The following is a 22,367-nucleotide window of genomic DNA, read 5'->3' as shown; positions in this document are numbered from 1 at the left end:
TCGCGCTACAAAACCTTAGTCGTCAGCTGTGACATTCAAGCATTGCCGATCATGATAGATGAACGCATATTGCATCGCACCAACGTTGGGTATACCCGATTCGGTCCTCGGTAGATCGAACTAGTCGAGTCGCCCAAGGTGGGGTATCACCCCGCATCTAGGGTTGTATTAGGAAGAGGATGTGGTATTGAATCCAGGATATTTGATGGGATGGCTTAAATGGAACTTGTATTGCTATAGTGTTGGATTCCAGCCCTGCGTAGGCTTGTACGCCGTTGTCACGACATTGAATAGCGTATATAACCATTTTGTGCGAATCACTCAACAAACTAATCGGAAAACAAGTCAACGAACTTGTCGGGCCAGGTTGGAACATCAAAAGGGTGGGCGAATACGTGGAGCTTGTAGAGGAAGTATCAATTTCAAACTCCATTCTGACTACGAAGACGGCCAGTCATGTCATCAAATTACAGCAGTAGATGGACTACACAGCGGGGGACCCGGCCAGTGAGGGTAGCGAACTGCTCAGGATACAAAGGTAACACTGACCTTGCGCCTAGCCTCAATCTCAGACTGACCTGTCCTAGGCGATCCAGGGTACCATATGCGCTACCAAGCAGAACTGGGAGATACAGATTTTATCACGGGCGACTATCTTGCCGAGGTCAACATTGCGGAAAACGCTCAGGCACATGCAGAGGGCAAGCATCCTGGGTGGGAAAAGACAGCTTGGGATGGGCTTGAGCAGACCATCGATTTATTGAATGAGAAGAGAATCAAGGTCGTTGTTAATGGCGGTGCGCATAACCCCAAGGGTCTAGCGGAGAAGGTACAAAAACTCGTGAGTTTGCACTCTTCACCCTAGACATCTAGTGCATGAATTTACTTATATATGGTTAGGTCGCGAGTAAAGGCTATGACTTGACGGTGGCGTATGTGTCAGGTGATAACTTGATCAATGAGATGAAGGACGTCAAAGAGAAAGGTTTACCACCACACCTGGATTCTGACAATAGCGAGGTGACGGTCGCTGACCATGTACTTGATATTCTGAAGAGTGACAAGCCGATCGTCAGCGCGAACGTCTACCTCGGAGCTCGCGAAATCGTGAAAGGCCTTGAAGAAGGCGCAGACATCATCATCGCCGGTCGTGTCGCAGACGCCAGTCCAGTCATCGGCGCTGCATGGTATTGGTACTCGTGGAACGACACCGACTTCGATGCGCTTGCTGGAGCGCTTATTGCGGGTCATCTTATCGAATGCAGTGGTTATGTGACGGGCTCGAACTTTGCGGGTTTTTATGAGTATCCTTTGGACGAGCTCTACGATCTCACTTTCGGTATTGCGGAGATCGAAAAGGATGGTACTTGTGTGATTACGAAACATGAAGCTAGGAAAGGTTTTGTTACTGAGGATACTGTCAAATGTCAGTTTCTATACGAGTTGCAGGGGAACGTATACCTGAATAGCGACGTCAAGGCGATCCTGGACAAGGTGCAGGTCAAAGCTGAGGACAGAAACAGGTACGTCCGAATGTTTCTAATCGTCATTGTTCTTCACCGACAGCAGTATCGCTAAGCTCTAGACAGAGTCCGCGTGTGGGGCATCAAAGGTGGACCGCCTCCACCTACTACCAAACTCGCCATCTTCTATCAAGCAGGGTACCAGTCTGAGATTGTCGTCAATGCAACCGGATATGCAACCACTGAGAAGTTCAACCTCTGGGAACGTATAATCAAATTCGGTCTCAAACAGAAGGGCATACTGAACAGTTTCGACATCTTGGAATTCCAGCGCATAGGCGTACCAGAGACCGACCCGAAGAGTCAGCTCCGGAGTACATCATACTGTCGAATCTTTGCCGAGACGAGCGATCCGAATGTGAACCTGGGCCTAGCGAGCTTGCTGGCTGACTTTGCAATGCAACATTACTCGGGATTTCATAGTACGATGGACCATCGCACAGCGATACCGAAACCGTACCTGTCTTTCTATCCGGCGGTTTGGCCGCAAAACAAGCTCAAAACCGCAATCAACATGCTCGAATCTGGCAGGACGAGGGTAGTGACGACCACGCCGCCGCCAAAGTTTGAGGAAATCGGGAAACGGCAGAGTTACGAGACTCTGAATCCAGTGGGCTTTCAGTCTTTTGGTCCAACAACGCGTGCACGATTGGGAGACGTAGTGCTCGCCCGATCGGGCGACAAAGGCGGTAACGCAAACATTGGCTTCTTCGTACCCACCAACCTGCCATCATCCTACTCACACGGATCACCTCTCTATGCCGAAACCTGGGACTGGCTCCGCAGCTTTCTTACCATCCCCAAACTCAAAGAAATGTTTAGAGAAAGTTGGAGCGACAGCTTCTTCGTAGAAAGAGTGGAGTTCGAGGCTATCATGGCGGTACATTTTGTGGTCTATGGAGTCTTGGGTAGGGGCGTCAGCGGGAGCAGTAGGTTGGATGCTTTCGCGAAGGGCATGGGCGACTGGCTGAGAGATGTCGAAGTCGAGGTTCCGGTGAAATTCTTGGAGGGACGGGTTAAGCGAAAGGCTGTGGCTGGAAGGTATTCGGCCGAGGCATGACTTAAGAAAACGGTATCTGTTGGTCTTTACACAGGTTCCATCAGTATCAGCACTTCTACTGCGGTCACACTAGGTGGATTCTGAAGCGTAAACGAGGTTCGGGTCTAGGAGGCCGTCGCCAAGCCGCGATGACGTAGAAGGCTAGGTGACAGCTAACATGTTTGTTCACGCATGCACAGCCACAAACGGCCAACATCCATACATCATCATTGAACTGCGCCCGTTCTACTTGTAGTGTCACAGCAGTACCACCACAAACAAAGATCCATCAAATCTCTACTGCCCGCTTCGAAGTTAAGACTAGATACTTGCTTCCAGTACTCAGTCTCCAGAGTCATCATGTTCAAAAAGTTGAAAGACAAGATCAAGGGTGATGACAGTTCCACAAGACCTTCATACGGGACGGATGACCACAACCAGAACTCGAATAATCCTTATTACAACTCGCCCCAAGAACAACAACACAACATAGCGCCAACGGAAAAGTACCAAGCCCCTCCTGGCCCGCCACCAAACCAGGCTTCATCATCGTCCAAGTCTGAGTACTCTGCACCTCCAGGACCCCCACCACACCACGGATCTTCGTCGTATACTGCTCCTCCCGGACCTCCGCCTAAACGCGAGTCCTCAGGCTACGCACCTCCAGCGGGACCGCCTCCTTCGTACCCGCAGCAACCGCCTCCTAGTTGGGATCCTCCGCCATACCACGATTGGACCGTCATCCCTGACACTTCACTTTTGCCTCCGCCACCGTCGATGGGCTACGATAGTTCCCCTACTGCCAACGCGTCTACCGAGGAAGGTGATCGTGCCTTGGCTTGGACGAACATGAACCCATTATGGCCACCACAAAATCTCCAGCCCAGCACTCATGCTGCGATTCAGAACGGTCAGCTCGCTTTGTTGAAGGCGCCATCTTATCTGGGTGATCTACTTCCTCAACCTCAAGCTGGGCATTGGCGGTGTCGCACCCATGCCAAGTGCAGAGACTCAAGCGTCCTCACGAATCTACCCATGTATAGCGTGTTCTGGGACTCACCACTCAACACGCAGCGCTCCAAGACTATCTATTTCGAGCTAAAAGTTATTGGCATAGGTCGTGGTGGTATCTCCTTCTCAGAAGCAGACGCTGGCATTGCCATAGGCTTTGTCGCACCACCGTATCCCACCTTTCGTCTTCCAGGTTGGGAGCGTGCCAGTCTTGGTGTGCATGGTGATGACGGAAGGAAGTATGTCAACGATGCATGGGGCGGCATCGACTTCACCTCAGCTTTCAAGCCTGGTGATACTGTGGGTATCGGGATAACCTTCTCAGTTCCCCGGAACCCACCCTCATATGAAGAGTCGCAGCAGGGAAGGATGTTGGATATTGATGTTTTCTTCACGCGCAATGGAGTGAAGGAAGGCGGCTGGGATGGCAACGAGGAGCTCGACGTGAGGAGCGAGGGAGGTAACACTGGGCTGAGAGGAGAGTCTGATCTCTTCCCGGCAATCGGTGTGTTTGGTGGTGTAGATTTCGACGTCTTCTTTCATCCATCGCAGTGGCTCTATCGCCCGTATTGAGACTGCCTGGGCGTTTACTATCCACTCGAGGTAAAGTCGTATATTCCTAGAGTGAGGTAAAGTCCCTTGACCTTGTCCTACACGCTTTACAACTCATGCTAGTTCTATTTATTTTCTCCTATCCTACTTATTGACTCTGCGATGACCTTCATCATATCTTGATTCGAGCTACTTTTTTTATTTCAAAACCTGCAGTATTCCTGAGTCCTGGTGTCGCCTTGTTATGTGAGATTTCCACAGGCTGATACCATGTCTTCAATTGCGTCACATATATCTCAAGACTTCGGCTATCCCCTCATGCTGGAAGATTATATTCCGATCTCCCCTCCGCCCACCAACATCCCAGATCTCTGCGCTACCTGTCATGCGTTCGGCGCGAAGAACAAGTGCAGTAAGTGCAAGAGCATCCGCTATTGCTCACCAGCCTGTCAAAAGCATGATTGGGATGCCAACCACAAGCTCATCTGCAAGTCATATGTCAACGCTACCCAGAAACCCATACGCGAACCCCTGCGGCGTGTCCTATACTTCCCCGAAAAGTTTCACAAACCTCTCTTCTCCGTCCTCGCGTTCGACGAGAAAGGTACGGTAGGCGGCCTCGAACATCACTTCCCCGCTGTACCCGCTCAAGAGATCAAAAAGCTCTCTTTCCATAACCGATACTTACCGTACTTTGTCCAAATCAACTATGACGCCAACACTCATGGAGAGCGTGCCCTGACTGAGAACAAGACCTTCGGATTGCCGTTTCGAGGCCCGATCGTTGTGCTGGCTTATGACTTGGATGTCGCGCTGAGCGGTCCAGCGCTGAATGTAGATACTACGATTATGGGCCCGTTGGTGGAGTATGTCAAGTTGTGTCGCGAGTATGATGGGCCAAAGTTCATTGAGGTGAGTCGATTGAGTATACAAGGGCAAGGGATGTGGCTGACGCTACACTGCAGCAACCACAGCAAAGATATACCAAGGCAGAACTAGAGGATATTTTGAGCAACTCTGCCGTATCTGGTTGAGGACCGATATCAGCTAGATACTCGTCAGTATGGGTACAGATGAACAAGTGGGTTTGGCTATGAGATGATTGGAAGGATATTTCGATTCTTGAATATGGGGATGCTTTGTCCATACTAGAAATAAGAGTCGAAGATTCCTTCTGGCTCTTTCTCCTATCTCTTAGTAATTTTGCCAGTGGTCGTTCCTATATGGTTTAAGATAAGCTCGACCTCGGCATCTGCCACTTCGACGATATGCTCCGGCGCATGATCCGGCCTCCAGCCCAAACTATAGGCCCTTTTTGCTTCGAATGTGCATCTGCGTCCTAGGTCAGCATTTGAGCCATCGTTTGTGGAGATGCATAAGGACTTACTTTCCACCCAGCTGCACTGCGACCATATCTTTAGGACAGCCCAAGGCCTGCGCCATCTTGTCAAGCGCGGCATCGTCTGCTCTCTCAACATCAGGGCTACTGATCACCCCACGCTTCGCAAGTGCTTTTGCCATGGCGGCGTATATGTCGTACCACGCCATACTGCCAGACGAAGCGAGATAGTACCCGTCCTTGCCATACCCTGGATTCTCGCCACTCAGAATACTCTTTAGCAGCTTTACATAAAGCTTTGTGTTATCGTCAATATGGCATACTGGCCAAGTCTGGGTAGGCTGTTAGTATGCCGGTCGTCGCCTGGATATTTTTCTAATTGCACACACCCGGTCTTCCGGGTTGACATCATAGACGGTGCCAGAACCCTTCGCAGCTGTGACCACCGCAACAGTCTGGATCGAGATTTTGTTCCCAAAGCCTTTACCTTCGCCATACACGATACATGGAACAAAAATGTAGCTGCGAACACCGTATTTCTCGGCCGTTTCGATGACGGTGATGTTCGTATTCGCTGCCTAGATTTGCATGAATGATCATGATTGGGATGCGAAGATTGTGGAACAGAGAGAAGTATTACACTCGCTGCTTGTGTGCGACTTACTTTGGTGAAGAATTCGTGTGGAGACTCGGAGCTTTTCTGGAGGTCGTACAATGCCGGATCAGTGTCAACAAGTCTCCTATCGGTGGGCATTCCTGCATGCTCGCTAAACATCTTTGCGCCGCTGGTGTGTAGAAAGTGCACTTCCCGTCCGGTCTGCCTCTTGACCTCTCCGAGAGCTTTAATTAGAGGTATCTGCATATCGCAATTCACAGCGTCTACAAGGAAATAGACGACGAAGATCTGCGCATCTACAATGTTCTTCGTAACACTCTTCTCGTCCTGCAAATCGAGAGTGAAAGGAAGTACGTCATATTCCTTTACTGCCTCTGCCTGTTCTTGAGACCTGACTAGAGCATATATAGTCTCATTTCCTGGGAGGGCGGTGTTGCGTAGCTGTGCAAGCAGCGAGCCTCCGAGGTATCTATCAGACCAATGAGTTATAAAGTAGACTTGGCCAATAGAAGCGCACTCACCCGGATGCACCAGTTATGAGAATGGGCATGATGGTAAGCAGAAAATCAGTGTGATAGGGTAATGAGCGGTGTCTTCTTCCAAGATACAAGTCTCCGATTTATTAATTGTATGTGAACAAACGCTATTTACCAATGCTGTGTAATGCAGAAGCTTTACAAAGACTATAAAACCGACATTATGAGTACCTTGTAAGTAGCCGAAGCTTGTCGTTTCTCTCTACCAGTTGTCTGCCGACATAGTGTATCAATGATTTGTAATAGACCGGTTGCCATGTTAGGTGATTGCCGAACCCCACAAATGACGTAATACTTGTATGCCCCGCTTCTGTTAAAGGCAAGTTACACTGACTACAAATCTCGCCAGGCATCACTTCTATAATATCCTTCCGATGATCTTCCTAATCTCTTTCGTTTAGCGATTGGTATAATGTCAGTAGACTGCGCTGTGTCATTCCGGTGTGGTTCTTCAAAATTACGACATGAACCGGTCGACCAAAGTACCTAGGTATACTTTATGGCCGAGCTTCTGGTAGCTACAACTAGTTTTATCGACAAGATTGCAGAGATGTATTGCAGGTTCACGCTTCGCAGATATCCGAAGTGGAAATCGTTAAAGTTTCTCGTTCGGTAAAAGCGTTCTTTTCTGCAAATGCAATCTGGAAGACTGCTAGTATCAGTAAATTCAATAAATCCTCCGTCTATGATCTCAAGGAACAAGGGTATGTAAGTTGTTCAGTCGTCATCCTTGCCTGGATAATCAGAGGTGGGCATGTCAGACTCGGTGACGATTAGGGGATTGCCGCCTTAGTTTGCAATGACTGAGATCTTGAGAAGAGATTGAGCTTTGCGTGGGACAAGAAGGGAGAAAGTACAGAACGCGTACCTTACAAGAAGCAGCTGAGCGCGGGAAGGTCCAGCTTCCAATTCCAGAAATACACGAGAAGGCAATGAACACTGCCAGGAGTAAAGGAGGCAGTAAGGTCTGGAATGAGTTTAAGGACGGAACTACTCGAGATAAACTTGATAAGAAGGGTGGTTTCGAGGGGGCAGTTTGGGATTGGGATCTTTTTGAGAGGCGAAAGAGAAAACAAGAGGCAGCTCCAAGAAGTCCAGTCTCTACTTCTCCTCGAGGCTGGGCGGAAGACTGTTTCCATCGACCTCTGACAGACTTCGTGCCACAACTGAGAGCACGATCCATCGGCTTCATGTTTGGTCAGTCCACTTGGCCGATCTAACATACACCTGATAAGGATAACACAACCTTGGAAAGATGGAGGAGGAGGTTGATCAGAGCGACCCACGTCACGATAGGTGCAGTCCAACGCAGCTACATGCGCTTCGTCTAGATTGTGCAGAATGCGAGCATCGCGTGCATTAGCATATGAGGTAAGTGATACGTGGTCGAGACCGCTGTAAGGCGTGCGAGAATCCATTAACAAGCATCTTGCAAGGAAGGTATCCAGAGTGTAAAAGAGAAGAGACATATCTGGGTAAGCTTGGGGGCTGATGTGTGCCACTGTTGCTAGCCGCTTGCAGCTAGCTATTGCGGGGCTATCAGCCGCGGAGGCTGGAGCTGGGAGCGCTGGATGACCACAAATAGATTGCTTCAACACGTTCCTGGTTGTTGACGACTCGTTTGCAAAAGGGGGAAATAACTCCTATGAGCTTTCAACGTCCGAATTGAACAAGAACAAGGGCTTTCTTCGCAACAATGTAACACAATAATAAGAAATATGGATCTCGGTATCTCTTCAGATTCGTCGCATCGTGATTTCAGCATACGCGAGCGTAGCAGGCGGGCGCGAATTGATGCGTGCTTACAGCTGTGCCTCAGCGGACGCCTTGTTTTGGATGCAGCCCCGGCAGGAGCTGAAGGTGCAACGCAGCAGATCATCACGTATATAACGTGCAGGTCTGTCGCAACTCTGCATCACAGAGGACGCGACAGATACCATGGCTCCCATCGACGATACAACCGACGCAGACGCAAAAGCGACCGAAGTACTAAAGATTGTCGAACAGTATGGTCTGAACTACGAGCGGACTGGAGCTTGGGATGGGTTCGAGACGTTCCTACCTATTGTGGCGGGACAGGTAGAGCGCAAGGAACCAATTCGCATGTTACTACCTGGTTTCCCTTTCAAATCGCCAAATCAGAAAGACAAGGTGCTGGGTGTCTTGCCGGATTTGGGCGAAGAGCTTGCGCTGAAACATCTGGATGGGCTGTGCGAGAAAATCAAAGCGATCTATGGGCATGGCGCTGAATGCCACATCACATCTGATGGTCTCGTATACAACGGTGAGCTGGAGGAAAACAACACCATGCCTCGATATATTGCTGACGATGGTAGATCTGCTTGGTGTGACCGATGAAACCGTATGGAACTTTGGACAGGGCGTGCGAGAAATAGCTGCAGCCAACAAGCTTCAGAACCTTAGCTTTTTGCGCCTCTGGGACCTGCTCGATTATCCCGGAGACTTCCAGTCAAAAGAGTACTATTTGAAGCATGCAGCAAACATTCGAAAAGAGCTCAAGCAACGTTTTGGTGACCCCAAATTCGAAGCGGACATGGCCAACACATCCACTAGCGACATGCAGATGACGCATACCAAGTATCTCGAGTTTCTAAAGCAGGACCTGGCTTTCAACGATCGGCACAACGCGCTGTCACCAGAAGACCAGGCTGCGAATATTGCCAACACAGCAAAGGAGATGATGGGTCGATGGAAAGCGTTTTCCGCTGCGCTGGCAGCCGTACCTACACAATACATCCGTCTATCAATCCACGATTCGGGTGGTAAAGATAAGCTGTCCATGGCTATCATTCCGCAGCAAGAAAAAGGAGCTTTGGGCGCAACGCCATGGCACTCGACGCTCGTGATCGAGGCAGATGGAACGTTGCGTACGGTGCAGCGATGCAAAGTCGACAAAGGAAGCTATCAGCTCATTTGTCGCGATGACCGACCGTACTGTTTCCGCGCCAAGCTAGAAGGCGAAGACGATTCGAATAAAACATTCGAACAACTGTATCCCTCTGGTCTCACGATTCGAGATCGCAAGGCGGTGGCTGCTTAACATGGTGGTTGAGAGAGGAGAAAATTGTAGAGAGGGTTTTCATCGAATGTCAAGTGGAACAGGCGTGGGTGCAAATTGCATTAAATCCGGTGAAGGTTGCAGTGCTTTGAGTCAGATGTACTCGGTTCGGACAGACATCATACGAGCAGGTGGATTATAGTGCTGGATTAGTATTTAGCCTTAATGCTGTGGGACGATGATTAGCGACTAGGTGTGTTCGGTGAGGCTGCGAAACTCCGGGAGCAGCCCAATTGTATGGTAGAAGCATGGCGCCCCTGTTATCCCCATGGCCCAAATCTTGGTGATCGGTCGATGAACAAAAAGGATCATCCGCTTGTGGCGGCGTGATGTCCGCAGGAGGAGAAGATTCGCTTTGGCAAAACACGACATGTCTTGTCGCTGTGTGAGAGTTGAGATATCGTTTGCCCAGATGCAGGGTGCGCTGGCCTATGTAGACAATAGAGTTAAGAGTGAAGTATGGGGTATGCTCTGAAGACATGTGATTTCGGCGCGAAGCGATCGGATTCCGGTAGATCGGCAGTGAGAGCACTTGCATCTTCGATGGTGCCCGTGCCCACCCTCCATCAACGCCAACCCTGGCCGAGAGACGCACCGTCGCTGTCAACCAAAACCAAAGGATCGCATGGACATAAGATAGCCGGGCTCTGGCCGTGTCTTGTCTGCGCGACCGCCGATTTCTTTTGAGAATGCTGCAGCCAGTTTGTGTCTCTCTCTCGCGACTGTCACATCTGCATCGGCAGCCACATGCAGATGCTCACCCCTCCTCCGGACGAAGAAGGCCTCGGGGCTCCTCCCATGAGCCCGCCCGACCAGGACAAGGGATGCGCATATGACTGGACAGCCGCGCTGCCTCAGACAGATCATATCCGCTTCTTCTGCAACACCGACTGGTCGCGTACCAGCCTGGGACCAACAAGCACATGGAGCCAGACGCTGCGACTTTTTGCCAGCTACGTCCTTTCTGATTCACGCGGGGCTTGCCTCTGGTGGGGGGACATCTCCAATCTCACGGCTATATACAATGAGGCATATGCGCCTCTTGCTGCCGGCGTGCATCCCAAGCTTATGGGATCCCTCTTCCAGGAAGGCTATCCGGATCTCTGGCCGTCTATTCGCCAATACTTCGTAGAGGCCAAGCGAACAGGCGCTGGCGTAAACTACAGCTCGGCTACGTCCACGGTGGTTGAGCGGAAGGGGTATACAGAGGAGACGTTTTTCTCGGGCGGGTTTGTGCCAGTAGGCATGCCAGGCGCCATCGAGGGCTTCATCAACACGACGTGAGTTACGTTCAATGGACAACTTGCAGAACATGGCCCTCTCAGTCGCACACAGCTTAGGCTTCGTTCCCCAACTGACGCAACTAGCTACGAGGTCACAAGCCAAAAACTCGCCGACCGCCGCACCAACTGTCTGAACACACTTGCCTCTGTCCCCTCTCAATGTGTCGACGACGTCTGCTCCCACATCCTCACCACGCTCGAATCCAACGCCAACGACGTGCCCATGGCCATGCTCTACCGAATCGATGAGACTCCAGGCTCCAACAGATTGCGACTCCATGGTTGTAATGGACTTCCAGAAGGACATGGCCTCATCGTGGAAGAAGCCACTATTGATAGCGAAGAAGGCTTGATCCCAGACCTGCGACGAGCCGGTGCAGAACAGACGGTTATCGAGCACGACGACCGATTCCTAGCTACCTCTTGGGGAGGTTGGGGTGCGCCGTCCAAGAAGATTATCATAAGCCCTATCATGTGCGGAACACGCCTCTTTGGCTATCTCGTATTTGGTACAAATCCCTACCGCCCACACGACGATATCTGCAAACAGTTCATTCGAGATCTCAGTCGCATGGTTTCGAGCATTGTATCGTCTGCCGTCGATTGTGAAGCCAATCGAAAGCGTCAAGAGCAGCTGGAAGCTGACCTTGCTTTTAGCGATCTCAAGCTACGTCATCTGATTGATCATGCATCTGTAGGCATGTGCCACGTCTCTCTGGATGGCTTAATGCTTTGGGCGAATGATCACTATTACCAGCTAGCTGGGAAATCTGCTTCTGACCATGCAGTTGGCCTTGCATTTCTCGAAGCTTATCACGACGATGATCGAGCAAAGGCTGATGATGTTTGGGAACGTCTGATTAAAGGCGCCGACCACGTTACAGCCGACTTGCGTTTGAAGCGCATGTACACGCCTCCCACGGGCGATCCCGAGCCTGCCCAGCTACAGGTTCTAGCCTTCCCATATCGCGACGAGCATGGAAGTGTGATCAGTGTAATGGCTTGTACGACTGACATTAGTAGATTGTGTTGGGCACAGAATTTCCAGGCCCGATTGGCCGCCGAAGCAAGAGAAGCAAAAAGACAGCAAGAGGCCTTCATTGACGTAGTCTCGCACGAGATGCGAAACCCGTTGAGCGCCATCGTGCATTGCGCAGACGCGATTGCCAATGCGATTGAAGAGTGCCAAACCCAGCTCGCCGATATACCCGTACCGTGCCTCGATACTCTGAATGACAACATACAAAGCGCAAACGTCATCATGCAATGTGCAAATCACCAGAAACGTATCATCGACGATGTACTCACATTGAGTAAACTCGACTCCATGCTCTTGTCTATAACGCCTGTCGCAGTCAAGCCCACGAAGCTTGTAGACTCCATCGTCAACATCTTCCAGGCTGAGCTGAAGACGAATAAGATCTCGTACAACATCACACCGGACAAATCTTTTCTGGCCCTAGGCATTGACCACGTTTATTTGGATCCATCTCGGGTGACTCAGGTATTCATCAATCTACTAACGAATGCGATCAAGTTCGTCAAGCCGTCGAAAGAGCCGAACATCTCCATCCGCTTCGGTGCTAGTACGTCAGATCCCCGTGATCTATTCCCAAGAAATATGTTCTGGGCAACGGATGGCAAGCAAGACGGCGACGTTACCAGCAATCCAGACTGGGGTACTGGTGAAGAGATTTACCTTGCGTTCACAGTCAAGGACTCCGGAATTGGCTTACAAGAGAAGGAAATTTACAAGATATTCGAGCGTTTTCGACAAGCAAACGTAAAGACGCATGTCAAGTATGGAGGTAGCGGACTGGGCTTGTTCATCTCTAAAGCGCTTACTGAGAAGCAAGGTGGTGAGATAGGTGTCTCGTCGGTTCTGGGCCAAGGATCGACATTCGGATTCTATGTCAAAACGCGAAGGGTGGAATGGCAGCCCAGGACCCTCAAAGAAATGTTCCAACAGGCTGGACAAGAAGCAGCGGCTCGACAACTGCACGTGTTGTTAGTGGAGGACAACATCATCAACCAACAAGTTCTCGGCAAGCAGCTCAAAAAAGCAGGATGTCATGTTTCAGTCGCAAACCACGGTCTAGAGGCTCTTGAGATACTGGAAAGAGAAACGTTCGACATCGTACTGATGGATCTGGAGATGCCGGTGCTTGATGGCCTTGGCGCGATGCGCGAGATTCGTAGAAGGGAGAAAGAACAGGTGTACGCTTCTGAACGTTTGCCCGTCATCGCTGTTACAGCGAATGTCCGAAAAGAACAGATCGATACGGCTATCGCTGCCGGAGCAGTAAGTACCCAAAGATTGTTAGTATCAACCGTATGTTAACGGAGTGTGCAGGATCGCGTCATGCAGAAACCGTTCAAAGCGGCCGACTTGGTCTCCATGATGAAGTCGCTGATGCCGCAATTAGCGCCCTCGTCCATTGAACCGCCAACACCGGGACTGGGCCTTCAATCAAGTGCACTGGTACCCTGAATGAAGTTTCGTCAAGAAAACTAGTGAATCTATACGGCAACTAGGTTGTTGGCTCCAGGGAGTTGCCATTGATCATCCAGTGATCCATCGCGAAAAATTACGAAAGACCCGAGGATTGCTTTTGTGCTAGGAAGCGCGAATGTTTACCGTCTATCTCACGACCTCGCATCAAGATCCCTTCATGTGTTGTGGTTGTTAGAATAAGAAGTCGTGGTGTTTCCGTCGTACCTGCTCAAGCTCAGATTCGAACATGGCTACAAGACGTGTCCAGATGCAGATGCGGCCACAACTGGTAACTCAGGTTCCTTGCCACCATGGAAGGTATCTTTTGATGCTGTGGACAGCTTCATTAACTCCAAGCGGTTTAGTACACAAGAGTTCGCGAAGAAAGTATGTCTTTGCATAGGAGAGGGGAGGACAGATGTTACATGGGTGCCAGTGCAAGGTACACGGAAGCTCAGTGTTATGAAGCTGTCAGACAGCGATGGACATGATGGAGATGTATCAACGAAGCCATGTACTATTGTCGCCACAATCACCAATACATATTGTGTGAGATCTGGATTGTGGCTCAACCTTACCAACCATTTGCGAACGTTGTCCCGAGTAAAGAACCATTGTTAGGTAGACCTCCACACAGTCGCATTGGAGACCCACCACTACTGCCGTGGTTAAAGACGGAGATATCACCATCTCAGACGCAGCCGCCGGTAAAATAGGGTCACCACATAGCCAACCAATCCAAAGTTCAACTCAAAACAATTGCAATCGGATCATGACAAAACGAACGCAAAAACAAAAAAGCTGGCCTGAAACGAAGACTCGTATTGTCATTGGGATGATTGATGACAGCATAACCTGGCCATGTGCAAGTATTTGGAATAAGGTCAAGAGCGTCGCGTAGCAGCTAAAAGGGGACAATGATTGACGCGTGAGGGCTCTTTGTTATTTTCTGCTTTCTACCCCAAGGCGCATGATGAATCTTACTCGCATAGCGTCGCTCAGATCGGATGCACGATGTCATACGAGACTGACCGACGGTCTAAAGTTGAGATGTGGGGAACTTAGAGAACTGAAATAAACAGTGGGAAAGTACATCTAGGCCAGCATCGACGCTATGATACGCTCGTGTGGCGCCGGTCCGGCCCTTCGTTTGTGGCGATGCCTGTTGCTTTCAATAATTAAATTGTCACGCAAGTTCGTTAGGCTGGGAGAGGCTGTTGCCCATCAGATGAGTAATTGCAGCCATGAGGAATATATGCAGTCATAACGGACGGTGTGCTTGCAGAATTTTTGTCCGGATGAATGTATTGTGAGATACAGTATGGTTCCTGCAGACTTGACCGCTATAGCTTTCTAGAAATATTTTCTACCATCATATCTCAGTCGATGCCAAGTAAGCTCTCGAAAAGAGTAGAAGAAGATGATAACGCCAACCTCGGAGGTTGAGACGAATTTTGCGGCGACAAACGCGCTGGATAGCGACTTTCCGGATACATGTCGGCGCTGGCCCTGTACATTGCAAGGTGTTGTTGTTTGAAGATGGTGTTGTGGCTGGCCTTAGTATCCATCCCTAAGAGGCCGGTGTCCCGTATGCGTCAGGCTACGGCTTCTCTCCCAGCATCAAGCCAGCAGCAACTGCCACACGTGCCGGTTATTTGTTAGAAGCACGGGTATGCGACTGAACACCTTCACCGCTCGCGCCGCTCCGGCAACTACGTATGGGTCGGTAGATACCGCATGTCCGAGTGCTTCATGCGCTCGTCTGTGCGATGAGGGGAAACTGCTAAAGCTGCTTGGCATGAGTACGCGTCGGGCTCTCCTTTCTAAGAAGCCCTTCTCTTTGCATACGGAAACGCGATGCGCAAGTTGATGCGTGTCGGGCTTTTCCAAAGAGACATTGCTGTGGTCCAAGCGCTAGCGATCGTCCGGAACGGAGTGTGGGGACTCATCCCATGCTGAAAGACTTTCTGCGACCCGCGGGCGTGCCCACACAATGCATGATAGTCAACTCGGAGGATGCCAATTGCGCGCTCGATATCCGCGCTTCAATCGGCTGGAGAAGCTTGTCGCCGTAGCTGCATTACATCTGCGGACCTGAAACACCGTCTTTTGCTGTGGTAGCCTTAGCCCCGGAGTCACTCAGCCTTCAAAACCACACTTGCGCACGCCCAAGCAGCAAACAAGCTCGCGCTGACGTCCGTCATCTTCTTGTCGTTCATCGCTCAAAGACTATGCAGTGCGCCTGTGCCGGGGAAGAAAGGTTGTTATCGGCAGAGAGGTCATAAATGGCGAACAGCAAGTAAGTATTCGATAGCTTCTCGACTGGGTGGGGAAGCAGCCGCCATCGTTGAGAGCTGACCGCCTGCACGAGCTCGCCGGACCTCAACTAACGGACTCCAGATACGAATATGTGCGCCAGTTTGAGCAGCCCGATGCTTTACTGGCCAATACCTGGATTGTAGTACGGATAGATGGACGTGGCTTTTCCAAGTACGTTCACCAATTTTCTCTCCTTCACTTGAGTTGGCAAACTTTCTCGGTCCGGCATATGCAGGTACCCGTAACCATGTTGCATGAACGGATATTGCTGCCCTAGGCCAACATTTTCGGCTATTATACACCATCAAGCGGTTTTCGCTAACAATACGCGAATAGGTTTACGTCAAAGTATGAGTTCGTCAAGCCGAACGATAAGAATGGGCTCGACGTCATGAACGCTGCAGCCCAGGCTGTCATGAAAGAGTTGCCTGACCTTGTCCTTGCATTCGGTAACAGCGACGAATATAGGTACGTTGCATTTTTTCCATTCGAGCATGTTATGTTTGAGGTAAATTGATGTTCCATCGAGGCCGCCCGAGGTTCCCGGCACGGTATATACATGGGTGGGGTAGCATGTTTCGGGACTGCTTAGCTGACGTGGGTCGCAGTTTCGTCTTTCACAAGGACTGTGCCTTATTCGAACGACGAGCAAGGTACGGAGATACTCCCATTGGTGCAACTAGTTGATCCCCGCTGGCGATTTGACCAGAACTGACCCGGATTTAGCAAGCTCACTACGACAATTGTGTCGACATTTACCTCGTACTATGTGTGGTCCTGGTCTACATACTTTCCGGATAAGCCGCTTACACCTCCTTTGCCCTCGTTCGATGGACGTGCAGTGTGCTACCCAAGCGACTCTAATCTTCGGGATTACATGAGCTGGCGTCAAGTTGACTGTAAGTAATATGATACGTCGGCCCCTTCCTACCCTCTGTTGTCAGCATTCTGGCTAAAGGCATCTCCTATGACCCTCTTTTTTATCTTTCTATTAATCGTGAATTGAATTTGACCATCGCCCAGGCCACATCAACAATCTTTATAACACTACTTTCTGGACTCTGCTTCAGCAGGGTGGCATGGGAGCTAGAGAAGCAGAACAAAGACTCAAGGGAACAGTTTCGTCCGATAAGAACGAGATTCTGTTCAAGGAGTTTGGAATCAACTACAACAACGAACCGGAGTGCTTCAAGAAGGGCACGGTACTATACCGAGACTTCTTCCCTACTCCACCGCCGGTCGAGCAGATAGCGTCACCTGTGCTGGCAGACTTTCCCACGCCACCTATAGCTCAGCCAACACCAAAGCGAGCATCCGGTCACCGGGCATCCCAGTCTATCGAGAGGGCCATCCCATATCTTCCAGATCAAAAGGAATTGATGGAGTCTCCAGAGCTTTGTTCGCGTCCGACCTTCTTGTCAACAACATCGACTCCGTCGCCACCACCTTCACCACCTAACATCTCGAGATCAGCATTTCCTAACCCGCTTAGGTCCAACCCGATCAGATCTGAGAACAATAGCCCTATGCCAGGTTCTTCCATGCCGCTTTCTCCGCCATCAACTGCAACATGGAATAACAACCCCTCATCGAATGGCAAACAGCACCTACCCTCATTGACGCCTTTGCCTCTATCTCCACCAATATTAAAGCCAAGCAGCAAGCCACCTCTGTCATTGAATCAACCAAATCCAACAACACGCACCAATTTCTCACCGGTGACACCACAGGGCGACTTCCCCGCAGATTTTCCCATAGCTGGCTACCGTCATCATACGAATGCAGCGGTCAGCCATGGATTCTCGCACTCTGCATCAGCTTCTTTGACGACGTCATACCCACCCCAGGTGAAACCCTCTCGGCTCAAACAACGATCACCAAGCCAGCCTTCGCTGCCGACATATTTTGCGTCATCCAGTACACCTGCACCACCGAAACCGCCATCTATACCATTGCGTATATCGAGCATTCCTGCCAACAGTAAGCCGCGCAAGCTATCCTTACCGGTCCATCGATCCACCACGACACTCAAAGCTACACGAGATAGTTTCGATGAGAAAGAGAGTGTAGTCAGCCCTCGAGACACAACATCCACGCCACCCCGTAAAGTCAGCCCACCAATACAAAAGAACAAGGCTCTACCAAGTCCCCCAATGAGCGCAGAGGAAGAGATGCGTACGCGAGAAAAGGTCAAGGGAAATAGTCCACAGCAAGAATGGAACAGGTATGCCATTGCATCCACCAATGGAACTGAGTCGCCCCAACGAAGAACTAGCGATTCAGACAACAGAGGCGGGCACGTCTGGGGTCAGGGAAATGTCTCCCACCCGGGCATCGCGGAACTCCACGCTGTTTCTACTCCAACGCATTCTGCGCCTACATCAGCATCATTGCAATACCCCTATTCGAGCCCAGACATCCACACCCTTCTATCCTCGACAACATCAACAGGTTCAAGTTCCCAAAATTACGCCACTTCCCATCCCTTGCCCAGTAGCCGGCCGTCTACCGGCCGCAACAAAGATGTCAACCGACCCAACCCCTCAAAGTCAAACTCCTCCAAGACTAAACCGGACAAAGGCAAACAGCCACAGCCGGAAACTGGAAGTCGGGCCGTAGTTGCTAATCCCCAACAAACCAATGAAGGTCGTCCGGTACACATGAGTCGTACGCAAAAAGATAAAGACAGAAAAAAGAGGAGCAAGGCGACTGTGCTCATGGAACATGTTGATATCATCAAGGATGAGTTCTGGGAGAAGAGGCCCTGGATTCTGAGTGGGAAGACAGGGTGAGATTGATCAGGGAAGGTAGTGTTTCTTTGGCGTTGCCCCTCGTTGACGACGCTTGAATTTTTCTCTTTCTTTCTTTTTGGATAGATGATGATTTTGATGATTTTGATGATGGGAATGTATGATACTGTAGGTGGGAGGGAGTGTGATTGTAAGATTTGCGTATTGTTGATCAAGGTGGTTTGAGTAATCGGATAGTACTCGCTCTCTACAACATCGTGCGATCCGTGTTATACAGGGTCTCGCTTATATAACGGGTATCTAAACTTCTCAAATCTATCCCATCTCGCGTCTCAACCGTGTTCTCCGCGCTGGAGTCATCCTTACGGTCTCTACCTTAAGCCCTTGTAGAGCTGCCCGAAGCCGTCATCGACGTTTTCTCCCCTTTCCTGCAACCCCTAAGATGTTGTCTCGATGTTCAAGGGGATATTCACAGTATCCAGCTTCTCGAGCTGTTGTTCTTGTTATAGCAATGGCCCCTGAGATGTTCTGCATGCACTTCCGAGCAGTACCCAAATTGAGAGATATACACGCAACGCATGGCGGGTTGATTATTGACCCGGCCGGTTACTACTGTACTCTCCAGCTGTCATGTCTTGATCACTGCTATTGCGCCTTGTCTGCTTTTTTGCTCTTCTTCTCCCTTTCATCGGACTTTTGTTTCTTCTCTTTGACTCCTTCCACATGCTTGGATGTGCGCGTCTCGGTCTTCTTCTGGATGCGACGAAGGACGTATTGCTCGAGCGTCTGACCCTTTGCCTTGGCGCGTGTCTCGTAATCGGTCTTTTCGGCGGGTTTCAGCTTCGCGAGCTTCTTTGCCACGGCTTTCCGATCATCCTTTAGTTCTGCAGTACGACCCTTGGCCTTCTTGCTCTTCTTGCCGGATGGCGCCTCTGCTTCATCTCGCTTGCGCTTATTCTTCTTGTCAGATTTCTCCTTCGTAGGCACAGGTGTTTCGGTATCGGATGCGGATGTAGGGGGAGTGCTTGTGCCAGAAGCAGGGTTCGATGCGTCTGTAGTAGTCGCTGAGGTATCTCCGATGGTACCCCCAATCATCTCGCCCTTTACGAAGAAGCCATATAGACCGCCACGATAGATGCCCTGCGTTCGAATCTGGTCGAGTGTGCTCTATGTGGAAGGTCAGTCGCTTGGTGGCGCAAGTGCGAAAAGACATGATCGCATACATCTTTTCCCGTGCCGATACTTTGCAGGCTCTGGTCGAATGCGCGCAACCACCACTGGTCGTCTGTCGTGTGCGCGGCCTTCTTCTTGCCGAGTCCTAGCTGATCATTCTTGTGCGCGATGAGAAGCGGCTTTTTGATGCCGCGGCCAGATTGATCGAGAGAGTGACCTGAGCCCTGCCAGCCCTGCTTGCGCAGATATGCCTCGGCGTTCATTGCAGGTGAGGTGAAGGAGTGATAGCCGGCTTCGCGCGTCTGGAAATTTTGGTGGGGAAGTCTTGGCTAGCGCGATCGACTTGCGGACCCCCGAGCACTACACAACCCGGGCTACCGTTAGCTTAACCAACTCTACCCATGCACTCCATGTCCTGCTCATAGGCATCGCTGGGGTGTTGGCTGTTCAACGCAAAAGAACAGAATCATGTGGAGGACTGTCCTCATTTTGACCATTTGCTGCAGTAGGCTCAGTGTCTGAGTGTTCTGGTCTTTGTTTAATTGGTTCTGAATCTTGAGTGACAACAAGACTCGAAGAGACTGCGGTGACGCGCATAATTCCTGGCTGACAATGGAGCGAGTCGCAACTTCTCAGTGCTAATCGTACCTTCTTATAGCCCAGGTCGTTCTGTCATTCGATCCAATGATGCCTTGGCACAGCATTCACAATCATATGGGGTCAATACGTACAAACAGTAAAGCAACAGATGTTATGTACTGGCACTTTCCTATAATGCGACTCGGCTCGGTCTTCACTTTCCACCCGATCAGGTCGCGAGTCCCTTCCCGATTCTCACCTCTCACCGTTTTCAAGGGCATAGTCTTTCCCCCAATTCACTTCCTTTTGTACACTATCCACTCTCGTTGAAACTGATTTTGCTAAGTGATCAACTCTTCTGCCTGCTAACATTGGCTCTATCAACTTACAACGACCTGCTTGATCCATCATGTCGGCTACGAGATATATATGGCTACTGTCGCTGCTGACTATCACTGTCAGCGCTTCCGTTATCCAAAGCAGAAATAACCCTCAATACGCAGGCATTCAATTCGCCCCAGACAGAAAGCTCTCGGTTACCGTCTTCAGTGATCTTCACTTTGGTGAGCGTAAGCTATCACGTCGATTATCCGTCTGTTACCAGATCTCACTAACATTTGTAGCTGATTCCCTGCGCGGTCGTCCCTATGCAGACCTCAAGACGGTTGGTGTCATGAACTCTGTTCTTGACAATGAGCAGCCTGATTTTGTCGTTCTCAATGGCGACCTGGTGTCTTGCGAATGGGTTGGTCCTGGCAACGCAAACACGCTGATCGACCAGATCATGGCTCCACTTGTCAGCCGCAACCTGCCTTTCGGTGCGACATTCGGTAACCATGATGCATCCAAGACCTGCAGTACTAGAGACATGTCCGAACACATGTGGTGGGACGTCAAGGGTCGGAACGGCAAGAAGCTGTCTTTCACAGCGCAGTCGGTGGCTGGCGAAGTCGATCAAGTCGGCTGGAGCAACTACTTCGTTCCTGTTTACAGCTCCGATAATGCTTCTGAGCTGAAGATGCTCATGTGGTTTTTCGATAGCAAGGGCGGTCGCAAGTATCAACCAACTGGTGACGATATCGGCGTTCCCAACTGGGTTGACAAAAAGGTATGTGACGCTTTCTACCATGTTATGTGCTGTACTGACTCTTGCAGGTCGTCGAATGGTTTCGCAATACCAACAACGCGTTTACCCAGCAATACGGCCGTGCGATCCCCAGTATGGCTTTTGTGCATATTCCGATTCGTGCAACGAGATCTTTTCAACAGAACGGGCGTGACCGGAAGACGAGTCCAGGCCTTAACGAAGAGAACATAGGACACCAGGGCGACGTTTGCGACAGCACTGGAAACAACTGTAAGTACGGCGGCGCCGACATCCCGTTTATGACGGCGCTCGTCGAGACTGAGGGACTCATGGCCGTCTTCTCTGGTCACGACCACGGTGTAGACTGGTGCATGAAATGGGCCAAAGATCTCCCTGATACCTCTCCTAAGAATGGTAATGGGCTAAATATCTGCTTCAATCGCCACTCGGGTTACGGCGGCTACACCGATTGGACACGCGGTGCGCGCCAGATCGTTGTCAAAGAGGACATGTTGGACGCGAGGGTCGTGGATACTTGGATCCGCATGGAGAACGGAAAAATCTCAGGACAGGTGTCACTCAACGCTACTTTCGGTACAGACCAGTACCCGGTGGTGGACAAGTCAAAGACCTCGTAGCCTGAGCCAAAGCGACTAAGTCCGACCTCTTGAAATGTTGGGCCGGACATATGCTTCTTACCGGGTTTACTGTATCTTGCATTGGCGTGGAAGTTTGGAGGCGTACGATAGTTATCATACTAATGAGTAGCTCAATTTGACATGGTTTCCTACTGCACATGGTAAAATTTAATTGAGTGCTATATCAGAATCGCGCAGGTTTCAGAGTCCCGCTTTTCTTCAATCATTGCCATTGGGATTTGAGCGGACGTTGAACCGGACTTGGGTCAAGGGGCAGTGCATTGCTCGGCTGCGGGCAAAATCTATTGGCCCCACCTGCGCGCTCGAAAGGGCAACCGAGCCATATGAC

The 22,367-nt window shown here is 50.4% G+C and overlaps 10 protein-coding genes across 10 annotated transcripts; 8 read left to right on the top strand and 2 right to left on the bottom strand.

Annotated features, from left to right (window-relative positions):
• Window positions 1-604: 604 nt before the first annotated feature.
• CC77DRAFT_1030308 (DUF1446-domain-containing protein) lies at window positions 605-2,583 on the top strand (the record flags this gene model as incomplete). The annotated part of the gene is made up of 4 exons (XM_018526581.1): window positions 605-841; window positions 901-1,523; window positions 1,590-1,945; window positions 2,135-2,583. The coding sequence occupies 4 exons, from the start codon at window positions 605-607 to the stop codon at window positions 2,581-2,583; spliced, it is 1,665 nt and encodes a 554-aa protein (XP_018386913.1).
• Window positions 2,584-2,753: 170 nt separating this feature from the next.
• On the top strand, window positions 2,754-4,328 carry CC77DRAFT_804759 (hypothetical protein). Its single transcript, XM_018533269.1, has one exon. The coding sequence runs from the start codon at window positions 2,923-2,925 to the stop codon at window positions 4,144-4,146; it is 1,224 nt and encodes a 407-aa protein (XP_018386912.1). The 5' UTR covers window positions 2,754-2,922; the 3' UTR covers window positions 4,147-4,328.
• A 67-nt stretch (window positions 4,329-4,395) lies between these two features.
• Window positions 4,396-5,159, top strand: CC77DRAFT_1060296 (hypothetical protein; the record flags this gene model as incomplete). The annotated part of the gene is made up of 2 exons (XM_018528326.1): window positions 4,396-5,037; window positions 5,091-5,159. The coding sequence occupies 2 exons, from the start codon at window positions 4,396-4,398 to the stop codon at window positions 5,157-5,159; spliced, it is 711 nt and encodes a 236-aa protein (XP_018386911.1).
• A 59-nt stretch (window positions 5,160-5,218) lies between these two features.
• Window positions 5,219-7,028, bottom strand: CC77DRAFT_804929 (NAD(P)-binding protein). The gene is made up of 5 exons (XM_018533270.1): window positions 6,602-7,028; window positions 6,129-6,549; window positions 5,854-6,042; window positions 5,513-5,796; window positions 5,219-5,457 (listed from the first exon to the last, which is right to left on the bottom strand). Exons 1-5 carry the CDS (start codon window positions 6,628-6,630, stop codon window positions 5,313-5,315), a joined length of 1,068 nt encoding a protein of 355 aa, XP_018386910.1. The 5' UTR covers window positions 6,631-7,028; the 3' UTR covers window positions 5,219-5,312.
• A 52-nt stretch (window positions 7,029-7,080) lies between these two features.
• Window positions 7,081-8,191, top strand: CC77DRAFT_1007840 (hypothetical protein; the record flags this gene model as incomplete). The annotated part of the gene is made up of 5 exons (XM_018523500.1): window positions 7,081-7,098; window positions 7,178-7,324; window positions 7,438-7,813; window positions 7,980-7,987; window positions 8,138-8,191. 5 exons carry the CDS (start codon window positions 7,081-7,083, stop codon window positions 8,189-8,191), a joined length of 603 nt encoding a protein of 200 aa, XP_018386909.1.
• Window positions 8,105-10,151, top strand: CC77DRAFT_1019420 (hypothetical protein). The gene is made up of 2 exons (XM_018524828.1): window positions 8,105-8,900; window positions 8,953-10,151. The coding sequence occupies exons 1-2, from the start codon at window positions 8,555-8,557 to the stop codon at window positions 9,675-9,677; spliced, it is 1,071 nt and encodes a 356-aa protein (XP_018386908.1). The 5' UTR covers window positions 8,105-8,554; the 3' UTR covers window positions 9,678-10,151.
• A 98-nt stretch (window positions 10,152-10,249) lies between these two features.
• Window positions 10,250-13,727, top strand: CC77DRAFT_804033 (putative histidine kinase HHK15p). Its single transcript, XM_018533264.1, has 3 exons — window positions 10,250-10,975; window positions 11,063-13,280; window positions 13,332-13,727. Exons 1-3 carry the CDS (start codon window positions 10,443-10,445, stop codon window positions 13,467-13,469), a joined length of 2,889 nt encoding a protein of 962 aa, XP_018386907.1. The 5' UTR covers window positions 10,250-10,442; the 3' UTR covers window positions 13,470-13,727.
• A 1,823-nt stretch (window positions 13,728-15,550) lies between these two features.
• CC77DRAFT_804036 (Thg1-domain-containing protein) lies at window positions 15,551-18,783 on the top strand. Its single transcript, XM_018533265.1, has 6 exons — window positions 15,551-15,771; window positions 15,873-15,962; window positions 16,128-16,259; window positions 16,400-16,444; window positions 16,518-16,690; window positions 16,815-18,783. The coding sequence occupies exons 1-6, from the start codon at window positions 15,758-15,760 to the stop codon at window positions 18,581-18,583; spliced, it is 2,223 nt and encodes a 740-aa protein (XP_018386906.1). The 5' UTR covers window positions 15,551-15,757; the 3' UTR covers window positions 18,584-18,783.
• A 403-nt stretch (window positions 18,784-19,186) lies between these two features.
• On the bottom strand, window positions 19,187-19,977 carry CC77DRAFT_1030302 (hypothetical protein; the record flags this gene model as incomplete). The annotated part of the gene is made up of 2 exons (XM_018526580.1): window positions 19,187-19,708; window positions 19,765-19,977. The coding sequence occupies 2 exons, from the start codon at window positions 19,975-19,977 to the stop codon at window positions 19,187-19,189; spliced, it is 735 nt and encodes a 244-aa protein (XP_018386905.1).
• A 725-nt stretch (window positions 19,978-20,702) lies between these two features.
• Window positions 20,703-22,254, top strand: CC77DRAFT_986727 (Metallo-dependent phosphatase; the record flags this gene model as incomplete). Its single annotated transcript, XM_018536228.1, has 3 exons — window positions 20,703-20,862; window positions 20,917-21,401; window positions 21,449-22,254. 3 exons carry the CDS (start codon window positions 20,703-20,705, stop codon window positions 22,016-22,018), a joined length of 1,215 nt encoding a protein of 404 aa, XP_018386904.1. The 3' UTR covers window positions 22,019-22,254.
• Window positions 22,255-22,367: the final 113 nt, after the last annotated feature.

This window comes from Alternaria alternata (genome assembly GCF_001642055.1).
Source record: "Alternaria alternata strain SRC1lrK2f unplaced genomic scaffold CC77scaffold_8, whole genome shotgun sequence".
NCBI classification, from domain to species: domain Eukaryota; kingdom Fungi; phylum Ascomycota; class Dothideomycetes; order Pleosporales; family Pleosporaceae; genus Alternaria; species Alternaria alternata.
The sequence above is the reverse complement of the archived record's forward strand: the minus strand, read 5'-3'. Positions and strand labels throughout refer to the sequence as shown.